The sequence below is a fragment of the Rhinatrema bivittatum genome, chromosome 3 (assembly GCF_901001135.1).
Source record: "Rhinatrema bivittatum chromosome 3, aRhiBiv1.1, whole genome shotgun sequence".
In the NCBI taxonomy this organism is placed as follows: domain Eukaryota; kingdom Metazoa; phylum Chordata; class Amphibia; order Gymnophiona; family Rhinatrematidae; genus Rhinatrema; species Rhinatrema bivittatum.
Window position 1 is genome coordinate 76967488 of NC_042617.1, and position 16271 is coordinate 76983758.

The following is a 16271-nucleotide window of genomic DNA, read 5'->3' on the forward strand; positions in this document are numbered from 1 at the left end:
GTATAGATCTAAATTCTGTTCAAATGAAGACTGAAAAATTGGTACCTTAACACTAAGGGTACCAAGTAGGATTTAGTGGTTAATGTTTTGCTCTGACTGTGTATCTCATGAGTTCTGAGTATTCAGTACCTGAATAACAACCCTACACTAACTTGTACCCAGTACAGGCTATAAGAGAACCAGAAATAAAGTTAAGAGTTTTGGTTTTACATGAGAGTGATGTGACTCTGTTTTGAGATTTTGCTTGTGTCTGCACTGATGGAAAAATATGGGGATCAAGTTCATGAAGGGAGGGAGGTTCAATATTTTACTTGACAAGGGAAAGTAATCTACTCCACTGTTTCCATCCGAGACTACCACAATTTGCATGACCCAACATTTTGAACCTACTAAATAAATTTGAGAATCTGTCCACCATTATATAGGGATAGTACCTCTCTTCATTTCATGGATCCCGTGATGCTGGGGTTACATGCAATTTATGTGAAACTATTCAAAGTTGTTAAAACAGTAGTTGATTGGAGGAAACTGCAGAAGAAGACTGCAAGACTAGGAGACTGAGCATCCGAATGGCAGCTGAAATTTAATGTGGAAAAGTGGAAATTGATCATATAGAGAAAAATAATCCCAACTACAGGTACACAATGCTGGGTTCTACATTAAGGTCAGCACCTAGGAAAAAGGACCTTGGAGTGCTTGCGGACAAAACATCCTCAGTTCAGCAGTGCGGCAGTGGTCAAAAAAGCAAACTGAATCATTAGTAATGATCCAAAAAGAAATGGAGAATAAAATGGAAAGTATTATATTGCTTCTGTTTCGAGTCATGGAACAACCACCAATGAGTAATGAATACAGTTCTGGTCACCCTATCTCCAAAAAGACATAGCAGAACTAGACAAGGTGCAGAGAAGGGCAACACAACAAAAATGATAAAGAGGATGGAACAACTTCCCTATGATGAGTCTATATAGGGCTTTTCAGCTTGGAAAAGCGGTGGCAGGGAAGAGACAGGACAGAAGTTTATAAAATCATGAATGAGATGGAATAGGTAAATAAAGGACATTATTTATTCTTTCAAGCAATATTAAAAAAAGGTGATACTCCATGAACCAACAACCTACAAATTTAAAACAAATCATAGAAAGTACTTTTTCACTCAGTACAAAATCAAGCTGTAGAATCTATTGCCAGTAGATGTGATCAAAAGGACTAGCACAGTTGAGTTTAAAAGAGTTTTGAACAAGTTCCTGGAGGAAAAGTCCATACAACATTATTAGCCAAGTAGATAGGGAAAGCCATTGCTATCCCTGGGAGTAATTTACAAGAAATAGATCTAATTTTTGGGATCTGCCAGGTTCTTGTGACCTGGACTGACCAATGTTAGAGTCAGGATGCTGGGTCTGTTGGATCTTGGTCTGACATAACATGGTATATTTTATGTTCTCATGTATGGTTTGTTGGAGGACACGTAGAGGCTTGTTTTACAAGCTTACAAACTTTGAGTTAGAGAATGAAGTGTAGGATAGTGGAGCCACTGCTAACATTACTTAAACAGTAGCAATTGTGCGTTGGTGTTTGTGGAGGTGGGGGTGGGAGCAGTTAATGGGAAGACATGATCTGTGATGGATGCTGCGCTTTCCAATCCAAAGCAGATGTATTAACCGAGGCCATGACCAATTATCTCTTGAAGCCCACAAGTCTAGCAGATAACTGGGACATTGCTATTTTTTTATGAATACTTTGTTTACATTGATACTCTATATATATTTGTAAATTTTGCTCATAACATTTTGTTTGATTATTTCCCGCCCTTATCTCCCCTCCTCATTTGTTCATATGTTAATTCGTTATATCTGTTCGATGTAAAACGCCTCCTCATTTGTTCTTATGTTAATTCGTTATATCTGTTCGATGTAAAACGCCTTCCCAGGCGCCTGTTTCAGTTACACTGTAAACCGATGTGATATCCCCGATGAACGTCGGTATATAAAAATTTTAAATAAATAAATAAATAAATAAATAACAGCTATTATACTCTTCAGAGTAGTGAAATGAAGTCATGTATTACATTATTGCATTTGTGGGAAAAATTTAGTTACTTTCTGTTTCTTTCTCTCTGTTTTTGTGTACACAGCTATCTTAAGAAATGAGGAAGACTTAATGAAATTATTAAACTTCTTTCTAGTACTTACAGTGCCAGCCACTACTGTACACAAAAAAGCAACAGCTCACATTAAAGGACACCTTTTTGTGTAAACTGTCAACTCTGCCTAGTAAATAATAGAGATGTGCATTCATTTAAAAAAGTGCAAAACGCAATGAATACGGCTGATTCATTTATTTCAGGGGGCTCCGAAAAGAATTTAGGGCCCACTGAATGAAACAAACCTTATTTGTTATGTTTGTCTTAAACTAATGCATTGGGCCTAGGTGTAGGGTCAGGGCCAGCCCTCGGAGCAGAAGCCTTGGAGCTGCTTTCTTCAGCACTTGAAAGCTAATTGACGCCATCTGCTTTGGCCATGCCGGAGTTAATTAGCTCCATTTCATTCACTCCAGTGTATGGCACAATTCTGATGTCCAGCAATCTGTACAATGCCATACATCAAAATGGCACAGTCTGCGGATGGCATCAACTGGCTTTCAAGCGCTGGAGAAAGAAGACTAAGAAGCTCTTAAGTCTCATTTGCAAGGCATGGGCCTGACCCTGGGCTGAGGCCTAGGTGTTGAGACCCAGCCTCCAGGTTGGGTCGTGGTATTGGGCCTGGATCTGGGCAGAGGCCCCAGTGTCAGGATCTGACCTCTGGGTTGGGTTGTGGCATGAGACCTCGGTCCTGAATTCAGGTCCTTGGCCTGGACCCTTGCTGTAGTTACACAATGTTGTGTTCAATCTTAGGAGTTACCACCCAGGAAAGAGATCTAGGTGTCATAGTGGATAACACATTGAAATCGTCAGCTCAGTGTGCTGTGGCAGTCAAAAAAGCAAACAGAATGGTATTAGGAAGGGAATGGCAAATAAAATAATGGATGTCACAAACTCTGCATCGTTCCATGGTGAGACCACATCTTGAATACTGTGTACAATTCTGGTTACCACATTTCAGAAAAGATATAGTTGCACTGGAGAAATTGCAGAGAACAGTGAACAAAATGATAAGGGGCATGGAATGGCTTCCCTATGAGGAAAGGCTAAAGATATTAGGGCTGTTCAGCTTGAAGAAGAGATGGCTGAGGGGGGGGGGGGGGGGAATAAGATAAAGGTCCACAAAAACATGAAAGGACTTGAACAGGTTAATGTAAATCAGTTATTTAATCTCTCAAATAATAGAAGAACTAGGGTGCACTACATGAAGTTAGTAAGTAGTTCCTTTAAACGAAATTGGAGAAAATTATTTTTCACTCAACGCATAGTTAAGCTCTGGAATTCATTGCCAGAAGATATGGTTATGGCAGTTAGTATAACTGGGTTTAAAAAAGGTTTGGATTAGTTTCTAGAGAAGAAGTCCATAAACTGCTATTAATCAATAAGGAATAGTAGCTTGGGATCTATTTAATGTTTGGGTACTTGCCAGGTACTTGTGACTTGGATTGGCCACTGTTGGAAACAGGATGCTGGGCTTGATGGACCTTTGGTCTGACCCAGTATGGCATGTTCTTATGTTTTTATGTAGCTTTATTATAATATGTCATTTCCCATTTCCCTATATGCAGCATCACTCTCCAGGCACCACCAACATGATACTGAATAGAAGGGCAATTACTGCTACTACTTTTTGTATTTAAAATGCTTATCCTCATTCTCCACAGTTCAGAGCTGGTATAAAAACATTCATAATAATTAGTTAAGAAAATAAAAGCAACAAAAAAATAGAAAGCCAATTAACTTACTGATATCACTGCTTAGTGGACATCACCTGACTTCATAAAACCAACCCCATAAACAATTAACAACGTACTGAGAAATTAACTTACTCCACAGAACCAAATGCCTGGCTAAAGAAACATTTCTAATTTCTATTCTAATTTCATGGAATCCTATGCATAAATTAGAGAAGGCTCCCATCTATGCAGAAGTGAAAAATAAAATTTGTTTCATCAACTTTACATATTTTGCCTTTTTTCTGCTGCCTTATCCATACATATCATGGAAGACCATTACAGACCAAAACACACAAACATTTCATAACTCCGAGGCTTTATTATGTACTAAGCTGAGCTAAAAAAATTCTAACTTATCCCTATCAATTAAAAAACCAGAATGAAAAAACAAACAAAAAACAAACTTTGAAATGTTTGTATGCTAATGCCAGAAGTCTAAGAAGTAAGATGGGAGAATTAGAAAGTATAGCAGTAAATGATGACATAGACTTAATTGGCATCTCAGAGACATGGTGGAAGGAGGATAACCAATGGGACAATGCTATACCGGGGTACAAATTATATCACAATGGCAGAGAGGAGCACCTGGGAGGCGGTGTAGCGCTTTATGTCCGGGATGGCAGAGTCCAACAGGATAAACATCCTGCATGAGACTAAATGCACAATCGAATCTTTATGGGTAGAAATACCTTGTGTGTTGGGGAAGACTATAGTGATAGGTATTGCGGTTCTGGCCGCGGGCATCGCGGCCAGGCCCTTACCTCCGGGCTCCCGGACCTGCTCCCGCTTCCAGAGGCCTGGTTTTGGCCTGTTTGGCGGCGACCCCGCTGGGGCTGCGCCGCTGTGAGCTCTCCCATGGACACCCGGCTCCTAGGCGTGCGCACGCGCCACTTGGGCGCTTTTCTAGGCCGTTTCCCACCAGTGATGACTCCGCCCAACTCCTGATGTCAGACGCCGCGGCCTTGATAAGCCTGCTGCGACCATCCAGCCTTTGCCTTGCAACGGGTTAGCCTCCCGGTTTCCTGTTGCGCTGTGCCCCGGAGTGACTCGCTTTACTTTGTCGCTCCATCCCTGCTACAGTACCTGCCTGGTTACTGCCTGCCTGCTACAGTACCTACTCGGGTCCTGCCTGCCTGCTACAGTACCTGCTTGGTTCCCGCCTGCCTGCTATAGTACCTGTTTGGTTCCAGCCTGCCTGCTACAGTTCCTGCCTGGTTCCAGTACCCGAGTCTTGCTACAGTTCCTGCCTGGTTCCAGAACCCGAACCCAGTTACAGTATTGCTACTGTCCTAGTCTGGTTCCAGTTACCTGTCCTGATCCACAACCCACCTAAGTCCCAGCGGCCGGGCCCCTATGGGCTCCTCCTGGGGGGGCTTCGGCTTCCAAGGGTGAAGCCACCTAAGTCCCAGAGGGGGAGTACCAGCTTCCAGGGTGAAGAGCATCTACGTCCTGCCTGAACATCTGCCTCCCGGCCTGCTATTCATTAGAGACATTGACCACCTTTCCCAGCAGGTCGGCCCAAGGGTCCACTAAACAGAGACTCCCATAACAATAGGAGTATACTACCGTCTACCTGGTCAAGATGGTGAGACGGACAGTGAAATGCTAAGAGAAATTAGGGAAGCTAACCAAATTGGTAGTGTGGTAATAATGGGAGACTTCAATTACCAAATAACAAAAATGTGGAACCCAAAATATTTTAAATTATAGCGTAAGAAGGTGTCAGCAAGCCTGACATTATATGTCTCTTAGAATAGACACTAACCGGTCTTTTCAATCATCCACCTTCATCATCTTTTAATACATCAAAATTTTTTTTTTTTTAATTTTTTTTTCTTATTATTTAAAATAGTCCTCCATCCGTAGTATCAGAAATGACTCTGACTCTTAACAACCATATATTAACATCGCCCTACACAGGCCAGTGTTTCGCTTGATCAGCTTCCTCAGGGGCATGTGGAAAATGCCTTAGCAAGAGTCATTTACCTAGAAAGGTTAATAATATTACTATTTTAGATAACAAATAGCAAAATGAAGATAAAGTCAATACATCTGAAAATAGCATGGCTACCCATTCAGACGGGACCAGACATCTCAACCATCTTGTCAGGACTGAACATGATTCAGTCCATCTGAATCATTACCCATGAAAACCTTCTCCAGTACGGGTACCTCCCCAACATCCTTTTCAGTAAACACCAAAGCAAAGAAATCATTTAATCTTTCCACGATGGCCTTATCTTCTCTAAGTGCCCCTTTAACCTCTCGATCATCTAACGATCCAACTAACTCACAGGCTTTCTGCTTCGGATATATTTTAAAAAGTTTTTACTGTGAGTTTTTGCCTCTACGACCAACTTCTTTTCAAATTCTCTCTTAGCCTGTCTTATCAATGTCTTACATTTAACTTGCCAACGCTTATGCATTATCCTATTTTCTTCTGTTGGATCCTTCTTCCAATTTTTGAATGAAGATCTTTTGGGTAAAATAGCTCCTTCACCTCCCCTTTTAACCATGTCGGTAATCGTTTTGCCTTCTTTCCACCTTTCTTAATGTGTGGAATACATCTGGACTGTCCTTTTAGGATGGTATTTTTTTAACAATGACCATGCCTCTTGCACACTTTTTACCTTTGTAGCTGCTCCTTTCAGTTTTTTTCTATTTTTTTCATTTTATCAAAGTTTCCCTTTTGAAAGTTTAGCAAGAGAGCCATGGATTTGCTTACTGTCCTCCTTCCAGTCATTAATTCAAATTTGATCATATTATGATTACTATTGCCAAGCAGCCCCACCACCGTTACCTCTCTCACCAAATCCTGTGCTCCACTGAGAATTAGATCTAAAATTGCTCCCTCTCTTGTCGGTTCCTGAACCAATTGCTCCATAAAAATGTCATTTATTCCATCCAGGAACTTTATCTCTCTAGCATGTCCCAATGATACATTTACCCAGTCAATATTGGGGTAAATGTAGGCGAGACTTCAATTACCCCAATATTGACTGGGTAAATGTATCATTGGGACATGCTAGCGAGATAGGCAAAAAGGTAGGCAAACATTTTTTTAGAAGCCTGGTGGGAAAATGTCTTTCTGGTCCTTGGTGGAAAAAGTATTTCTGGGCCTTTAAAAGTGGATTTTGCATGGAACACATTAACTACAGTTTAAAAATTAGGGGAAATTGTTAAAATAATTCTGTAAATTACTGTGAGCACAGTTTCTTAGAACAGGAGGTTACAAATGTTCTTCAATCTAATATTTTGTGTAGTGTTATCTGATGGTGGTGTTTTCTGGTTTTTGGGTGGTATTAACTGGTCTAGGTGGTATTATCTCTACTCAAGAAAGGTTTGTTCTTGCTTGTTAAAATTTTCTACAAGTATCAAATAAGTGAAAATTGCTCTGTTTCTGGTCGATTTTAAAAGGCTTGTAAATTATCATCTAATGTAAAATACATGGAAGTGTACAATATCATAAACTATCAATTGAAAGATAATTCTTTAAAATGTTAGAGTTTTTATTTATCTTTTAGGTCTGGTAGTTTCTTCCTTCTCCTTGGAGCTTCTAGTTCAAACAGAATTGATCTATGGCACCATGAGCCTTTGTTCACAAGTAGCTGTGGTTTGATCTCATTCTATGACCCCCTCTTAGCTTGCTCAGCTATTCTGGTGACAATTCTTAGACAAGGGCCACAGACTACAACTTTTTCTGGAACCGATTATGCTCACAACCCAAGTCTGGCTACTAATTGTGACTAACTTGAGAAGTAGAAGCTGGGCTTGGGAAGAAAACCCAATCTTCTGTATGGCAGTGCATAACATTACCATTGAGCCACCAGCCTATTCTAGTATTTATTTTTAAAGAATGATGCCTGACTAGTATATTGCCATAGAGATTCCTGTTAATAACAGAAGGGGAAGGTTATTTTCAGTGGGGTTAGGTTATATGGAGATAGGTACCTAAATAGGTCCCTTGGAAAATTGTCTAGGGCCAAACCTCTATATTTAGGTGGCCAAACAGTGGACAGTGATGAGGGTGGAGGGAGAGAGATTTAGCACCTAGTATGACCTAGTATGACTTTCACTGAAGGCACCTAAAATGGCCAACCAAATTTAAGTACTGTAGTAGCAGGCCAAAATGTGTCCAGCCCAGCATTCACCAACCCTTCCTGGCAGTCCCAATATTCCACCCACCATCTCCTCAAAGTTCTAAAATCTCCCAAAGCTTTAAAGTTTCCCCTCATCCGGATCCCTCTCCTTTCCACTCATCCAATCTTCAGCAAAATGCAAGTCCCCTGAGATCCTCAAAATCCCTCCACCTGCCAGATCTAAATCATAAGAGCTCCATGAACCCCCTCTCAATAAGAAATCATACGCATATGTACGCTCTATGAGCCCTCCCCCTCCAAAATAAACTAAACTCCATTGCCAAGCTGGAAGACACAGGCTTACCTCCTACTCACCCAGGGTCCAGAATTGCTCTTGTGATGTCTATTGTTAGGGCAATGCTTAGGATCAGAGCAATGCTTGATGTTGAGCTGGTAGGAGGACAACCCATATCTTCCTGACAGCTTGATTTCGGAATCTTTGGGGTTCTGGAGGTGGGAGGGGTGGGAGGGGTGGGGAACTCCTGTGGTTTAGATTGAGAGGGTGGGAGGTACTAATTTAGACACCCAAGTCTGAGTGGCCAAAATCTAAGTGATCACATTTTGGTTGCCTAGATTTAGGTGAATTTTCATCCAAACTTAGGTATTTAAATTTGCTGCTAAATATTTTCCTAAGCCTAGGTAGCCAAAATTTGGATGCCTGAGTCAGGTGCTCAGCCTTTTATGAAAAAAAGATCCCTAGAAAATGTCCTTTATGTCATCTTTGCCCTTTACAAATAAGAGACAAGAACATTTCCATTTTAAGGTTCTCTCAAGTTTATGTTTGGCAAATATGCCTGTAATTTATTTTGATGGTCAAATTTACGATTTAGGATTTAGCCCATTGCTTACCACTCTCAACTGCCAACTGATCCATTTTCAGCTTCCACTAAGGTTAGGCTAATCAATCAACATTAATATTATTCTGAGAGTGCCTGTGGAAAGGCAAACGTCTGCATTACTTGAGGAAAGATACAGCATGTTATTTTGGTCACAGATGTTGCAATACTGAACCTAGACCATGTATATTATGTAAAAAAGCATGGAAATATGGAGAAATGTGAAGAATGGGTTTTAATGCAAAAAAAAAAAAAAATAGAATTTGCACAGGTAGAAGACTGAAAATACATTTTCCATTTAATACACACATACATAAAAGCAAGAATATGATAATATACATACAGTTCATCCAATATCGTCCCATTAAATGCGTGACTTTGTATATCTTGAAATCCATTTCCGTATAACTTCCTAGAAAAAGCAAATGCATTATGTAGAAAAAAACCCACTGATTTGTTAAAGTGAAAGACTTTGAGGTCTATATTGAGTAAACTAGTGAGCAGGAAAGTTATCCCAGTAAAGCTCCTCAGATAACTTTCAAAGAATATTCAGCAAAACTTATCTGGATAAGTGTTCCTCTGAACATAACCAGATTAAGTTATCTGGGTAACGTTATCCAGATGACTTTAGGACAGGGATTAACTTGACCAGATTTGCTTGGCTAACACTTTCTGGGCAGCACTGAATATCAAAAGCACGGGTGAGGCAAAGTGAAACTGTTCTGTGAATACCACCCCAGTGCTGCCTCTTTTTACCCGCGCATGTAATTAATTGCAGAACTCTCAATAATTTACATAGGAACAGAGTAAATGATAGCAGATAAAGATCATAGGCCCATCCAGTTGCTTTTGCCGCTCTGTGCAAGCTACCGCCATGCCTACTGTTAAGATCAGTGACTGTCACTTGTTGCCATTCTGTTCCGGTGGTCCGCGCATCATTTTCTCTTAAACCTCAAATTACCACATTAGTCCATTCATCGTACTTCAGATTGCTTCTGTTACACTCCCTGAAGACTGTTCTATGTCCACAAGATTTCCGATTAATAATTCATTCCTTGGCGATTTCGTCCTTACACTACTGTAATGAGCTTCACTTTGACCGTCCAGCTTCACGTCTGCGGCCTCTGCAACCTTATTCAAAGTTCTGCAGCATGGCTTATTACTGGATCTTCCCTCAGAGAGCATATCTCCCCTGTCTTCGGTTATCTACACTGGCTCCCCATTGCATGGTGGGTTAAATTTACAATACTAACTTGGCTTTTCACAGCCTAGCACCTTCATCCATTGCCTCCGCAGTTTCAGGTAAATCCCTCTGCTATAACTGGTCTCTTTCCTTGGGCTGATTAGCACAGGATATTTCCAGAGAGCCAGTATGGATGTTACTTTTTTTGTGTTAACATTCATGATAGTACCAAGGGCATGCTAGAGAAGGAAACTTTTAACATACCCTAAGTAAAATTTACAGTATGGAGCGTTAAGTCCCATTTTGACATGCATGTTAAAATTTTACCAAGTTGAACACCAAAAGTTTTTTAGCAAATTAATTTAACTGCAACTTCTTTTTTGTCAATGAGGAAAATACTTAGTGCAGGGATGGTAACTTTAAAATAAGCATGCGGGCGCCCATACTGTATGGGCGCACGAGCATAGATACACTTAAATTTTAAATCGTGCATGCACTTGTGCGCATATGATTTAAAATACAAGTACTGCGCCTATGTGTGCCCTAATTTTAAGTGGTTACTCAAGCAAATATATTTCGTGTACCTTCCTTAGGACTATGTCGGCTTTAACACGCACAGGTAAGCGGATTTTAAAACAAGATCTTGTGAAGGCCATTCCAAGTTTTACCAATTAGTACACCAGTTTGCTCAGTCCATCTTGAGGTCATCCAGACCCCTTGGGTTTTCAACCTGCACTCCTTCCAAGTTGATTCAGACTCCTCACCCAATCTATTTAGGACTACATAGAGATTTATGCAGCTTTACACCTCATAAAGAGCAGAAGTAAGCATGCACGGCTAATATCCGGATTTAAAATACAGATTTACGTGTGAAACTCTTAGCCCCCACCCTGGATTGTCTTTTACATACCCAACTCAATCTCCCTTTTTTATAGCCCACACATATAAGCGCTTAGGGCCGGATTTTCAAAGGGTTACACGCGTCGGACCTATTTTCAAAAGGCCCGGCGAAGCGCGTAAAGCCCCGGGACGCGTGTAAGTCCCGGGACTTTACTAAAGGGGTGGGAAGGGGGCAGGGCGTGGGCAGGGTCAGAGGCTCCTGTGCGGGAGATCGCGCGCCGGCTGTTGGCTGGCGCACGCAACTTACTTCAGCCCCAGGGCTGAAGTAAGTTTTGAAACAAGAAAAAAAAAAAAAGAAAAAGGTAGGGGAGAAAGGGCGGGGGAGGTAGGGGAAGGGAAGGTGGGGTGGGGGGAGGGCAGGGAATGGGGGAGGGCAGCACGTCTCGGCATGCGCAAGGTGCACAATTGTGCACCCCCTTCTGCGCGCTGACCCCCGATTTTTATAACATTGCGCGCCTGTGTGCGCAATGTTATAAAATTGTGCGTACATGTGTGCGCGCCGGGTAGCGCGCACACATGTTCACCCGCGCACACCTTTTAAAATCTACCCCTCAATTTATGGCTTGCATTGCTCACACATGGCCCACATACTCACGTATACGTTTATTTTTATTTTAAAAGATTTTTTTATACCGCTGCTCCATAAATGGAAGCAGTTTACAAGTATGCCATACATAATAAAAATATACTTATGTAAAATAAAGAATAACAAAACACATGGTAAACAGTTCTGTGCCATCTGCTGGAAGGTTATTCGTTTGCCATTCTTCATTGAAGAGCTGCACTCTCTACTGCAAATTCTTTTTTGGAATTCCTTCGTATCACTTTGCATTCTAAATTGCTCTGGTAAGGTTTCCACAGAGCCGGGCCAGCTATAGAAAAAGTTCTCTCTCTTACTTCACCAATGTGTGTCTGTTGAATTGCTGGGACTTCCAGGAGCCCTTATTCTGTGATCTTAACATTCTTGAAGGGGTGTACATGCGTAATGTGGCACCTGCCCATGGAATATTCATGGCGTTAATCAATTTGTGAATTAAGATTAAGGTTTTATACTTAATTCTTGATCTAACTGGGAGCCAGTGGAAGGCAGTAAGTACTGGGGTGATGTTATCATATTTTTTTTTCCTGAAAGTAAGCGGGCTGCAGAATATTATAATAGTGGAAGGGAACACAAAGTGGAGGTAGGAACTCGTATTGCAGTAAAAATGTCCCTGCAAAGATCAGCAATTGCAATACCATTCTGAAATCTTCCATACTTAATAAATGCCTGAATTTTAAGAGGCACTTAAAATTCAGGGATTACGCATGTGGCCAGGGCGTGGTGCACCGATCGCATTTTAGAAACAGCCTGCCATGCGCGTAACCCCCAATGTGCGCAGAAGTGCCGGGCTATGGAAAAGGGGTGGGGAGGAGGCCGGCCGGGACTGCGGCCATTAGGCTCTGTCCCGGGGAAGCACACGCTGGCAGCTGGGGGGGAAGGGGGGTTTAGGTGTCGTGGAGGAGAGGGGAAAAGGGAGGCAAAGTAGGAAGGGGTACAGGAAAGTTCCCAAGCAGTCCGCTCCTTAATTTAATATCCACGCGCATGTGTGGTCAGGTTGGGATTCATGGGCCTTCCCCAGTTACCTCCCAGTCCGCCGCAGATGCTCCAATGGAGCGAACTGGGGAAGGTCTACATGCATCGCTGCGTGTTGGTTTTTAAAATCCTCCCCCCGCGCTCGCATGAGTCCCAACCCGCCCACAAATGCACGTGTGGATATTAAAATCCGGCGCGCATGTGTGCATGGGAGCCGTATTTTATAACATGTATATGCCGACGCTCATATGTTATAAAACCATCATGTCCATGTGCACGCACTGGGAACCACACACACCTGGATGCATGCATGCTTGTTTGAAAATCGACCCCAAAGATTTTAAATATTTTAACATGCAAAGTTTCATATATCCTGAATGAATTATATTTTTGATATGAGTTTTCATTGAAAGATTTGACTCAAGAATGACTCCCCAGGCCACAAAACTGTTTAATTATAGGTATGGTATATTTGCCAATCACGTAACTTTACTTCTGCTATGGATGGCATGTAAGTCATGTAACAAAAAAAACCTGAGGCTAGTCAGTTTTATGGCTCGGGGCTAATAGGGTAAAAGGAGGCAAGTTAGCTAGGTGTTTAGGATGTCCTCTCCTTTACTGGAGTGAACTGGGAAAAAGGCCAATTGAGTCGCTGCACTTGCGCGCTTGAGACGGCATTCGCACGCACAAGCACGCATCAATATAAAATAGTGTGCGCATGTATGCACGGATAGCTGATTTTATAACACGCGCGCACCGGCGTGCCCATGTGTGCACGCCGGCAAAGGCACGCACATGTAAGCACGGGTTTTAAATTTTACTTCTTATTGAATAAGTTCTGTCTACAGCCCAGAGAGGGGATCTAATGGATTGGCTGAATTTTCACGAACATTATTGGATATTCATGTTACATACAGTGTATCCTAAAGGACTGATGAAGAATTGGAATCACATTCATCAATATAATTTATGATTTGCAATATGTTATTTCTTTGATAAACCTTCTCTGTTTTATTTTATGACCTATTATAAAGCTTTTTCATTGGTAAATTCAATACCATTCTTGACTGGTTACCTAGAGCTTAAATGCTGACATTATGTTCCTCCCATTCCCTTGCAGAGTGCCATTAGAAACGGATCTCAGACTTAACATGGATGATATGCGTTATTTTAAGAAGATTGTTGCTGCAAGTTTATGGGTCACTGAATGACGGTGCTCCCCCTGACACAGATGTACTATCATCATCGAAACACATACAGTGTCAGGACTGTTATATGCTGCACTTCTTAAATGATTTAATCCTTTTATTTTGGTTTCCATGTTTGCAGCCTGATTAAGATAAAAAGTGCAAGATATCAGATGACTGATTTTTTAATGTGCATAAATAAGTAAAAAAATCTATTTCAAAAATAAGAAGACTTGTCTGGACTGATGATTAAAATCCTTGTGACCCGTGTGATTTAATAGTGTGAGTCACATGTTTATGATAGTCCATAAATTACAGAACTAGCACAGTGTTAGAAGTCTCTGTTCAGGGAGGATTGGTATTGTGTAGGACACTTAAAAAGCCACTATCTTAAACTGCAATGTTGGAACTTAGGATCATGTAGAATGCAAATTCTTTTAAATAAATAAAATAAACAACTAAATAAATTTTGCTGCTATATGTTCTGGTTTTGTAACCTGCACAGAAGAGGCACTCAGGGTCCTGGGGCCACTTCTTAACCCTCTCTCATAGTCTCTTTCCAATGGGCAGAGGACTCAATTCTCCAAGGACCAAGTTGTTGGGGTGAATCTCTATGACACTATCCTGGGAAAGTGTCAGTTTACTTTTGATGGTAAAGGTTGTGAGTGCCAATAAAATACTTTGGAGACTGAAGATGAGTTTCCAAAATAAATGTGTAAAAGTTCTTAAATTGCAAAAATGACACTTTACCCATCAGATCATGGCAATTCAAATTGAAAAAAAATCACAGTTCTTCTATTTCTTATCTGTGCAAGTATCTCTCAGTATCTGAGCTAGGGAAAACACTCACCCTCCAATGCTTGGAAAAGCAAGGCTTCCCAGGTGGAAGTCTTACTAGTTAGGCAGAAAATTATCCTCTTCCAATCATTAAACCAACCATAGCAATAAGGGAAATAATAAAATGGTCCTATTCAAAAGTTTATATATCCTTGAATGTTTGGGCTGATAATATACACTCAAGTTGACACACACAGGTTGAGATGGCAATAAAGGATAGGTATCTATCCCTGTGCCTTGTTTGATTATAATTAGTGTCTGTGTATAAAGAGTCAATGAGTTTCTTAGCTCTTGAGAAACTCTTGTGCATTTCATCCAGGGCTGCACTGACTTTGGTGGCTACTGAAGCATGGGGAAAGCAAAATAACTGTCAAAGGATCTGCGAGCAAAAGTACTTCAACTTTATAAATCAGGAAAAGGATATAAAAAGATAGCCAAATATTTGAAAATGCCAATCAGTATTGTTCAAACTCTGATCAAGAAGTGGAAAATTATGGGCTTTGTTAATATCAAGGTAGACCAAGAAAGATTTCAGAAACAACCACCAGGAAAATTTGTTGGGATGCAAAGAAAAGCCCACAAGCAACTTCTCCTGAAATACAGGGTTCTCTGAAACAAAGTTTCAGCATGCTCAATAAGGAGATACATTAACAAAAATGGACAAGTGGGAAAGTTGCCAGTAAAAAAGCCAATGGTGCACCAACTCCACAAAACAGCCCACTTACAATACACCAAACACACCTGGAACAAAATAATTTGATGAGAACAAAATTGAACTTAAGGTCACAACCATAAATGCTATGAAGATAAGCACACCATCCCTACAGTGAAGCATGGAGGTGGATCTCTGCCGTTTTGGAGGTGCTTGAGCTACAGCAGCATAGGGAACTCAAAATTGATGGTAGGATGAATGCAGCATTTTATCAGAAAATATTGGAGGAGAATTTGCATTTATCAGCCAGGAAACTACACATGGGGCACACTTGGACTTTCCATCATGACAATGATCTGAAACAAAAGGCCAAGTGGCTGCAGGAGAAGAAAGTGAAGGTTCTGGAGTGGCCATCACAGTCTTCTGACCTCAACATCATTGAGCCATTTTGTGGAGAACTCAAACATGAGTTCATGCTAAACATCCAAAGAATTTATAGGATCTGGAGGCTTTTTACCAAGAGGAATGGGCAGCTTTACCACATGAGAAAATAAATGCCCTCATTCACAACCATCACAATAGACTGCAGGCAGTCATTGATGCAAAAGGGGGCAATACACAATATTAAGAATGAAGAGTATGTAAACTTATGAGCACAACTGTGTGTGTGTGTGTGTGTATATATATTTATTTATATAGATAGATATAGACATAGATATAGATATGTGTGTGTGCATATATATAAATCAAATAAATGTGTGTGTGAGTGTGCAAACATGTATTAAAATATGCTTACCGGTGCACATGAAAGCCAACAAGGTCCTAAGGAAGATATGTGAAGTATGTTTGTTTGAATAATGGCTTAAAATTAGCAGCACACACATGTGCGGCAGGCATATTTTAAGTCATACATGTGCAACCGAATGCATGATTTTAAATTCTAGCATATGTACCCTTCTGTGATTGTGCGCTTGCTTTAAAATTACCATCATAATATTTATTATTTTACATCTAAGATTCCCAAGTAAAGTATTCTTGCATGCAACCACAAAAGAGTGCTAAGTCATTTCCTATTTCCTATTTCACAA

General features: G+C 40.8%; 1 protein-coding gene across 6 annotated transcripts in view; it reads right to left on the reverse strand.

The window, feature by feature from the left end:
• LOC115086924 (lutropin-choriogonadotropic hormone receptor-like) overlaps positions 1 to 16271 on the reverse strand; it is a 316916-nt gene that overhangs the window by 127878 nt on the left and 172767 nt on the right. For all 6 annotated transcript variants that reach the window (XR_003855369.1, XR_003855368.1, XM_029593400.1 and 3 more), the window contains exon 9: positions 9195 to 9263. Coding sequence is in view for 4 of the 6 variants with exons in the window: in XM_029593400.1 (XP_029449260.1) it covers positions 9195 to 9263 (69 nt within the window). In the remaining 2 variants the exon portion in view is untranslated. The remainder of the gene's footprint in view (positions 1 to 9194; positions 9264 to 16271) is intronic.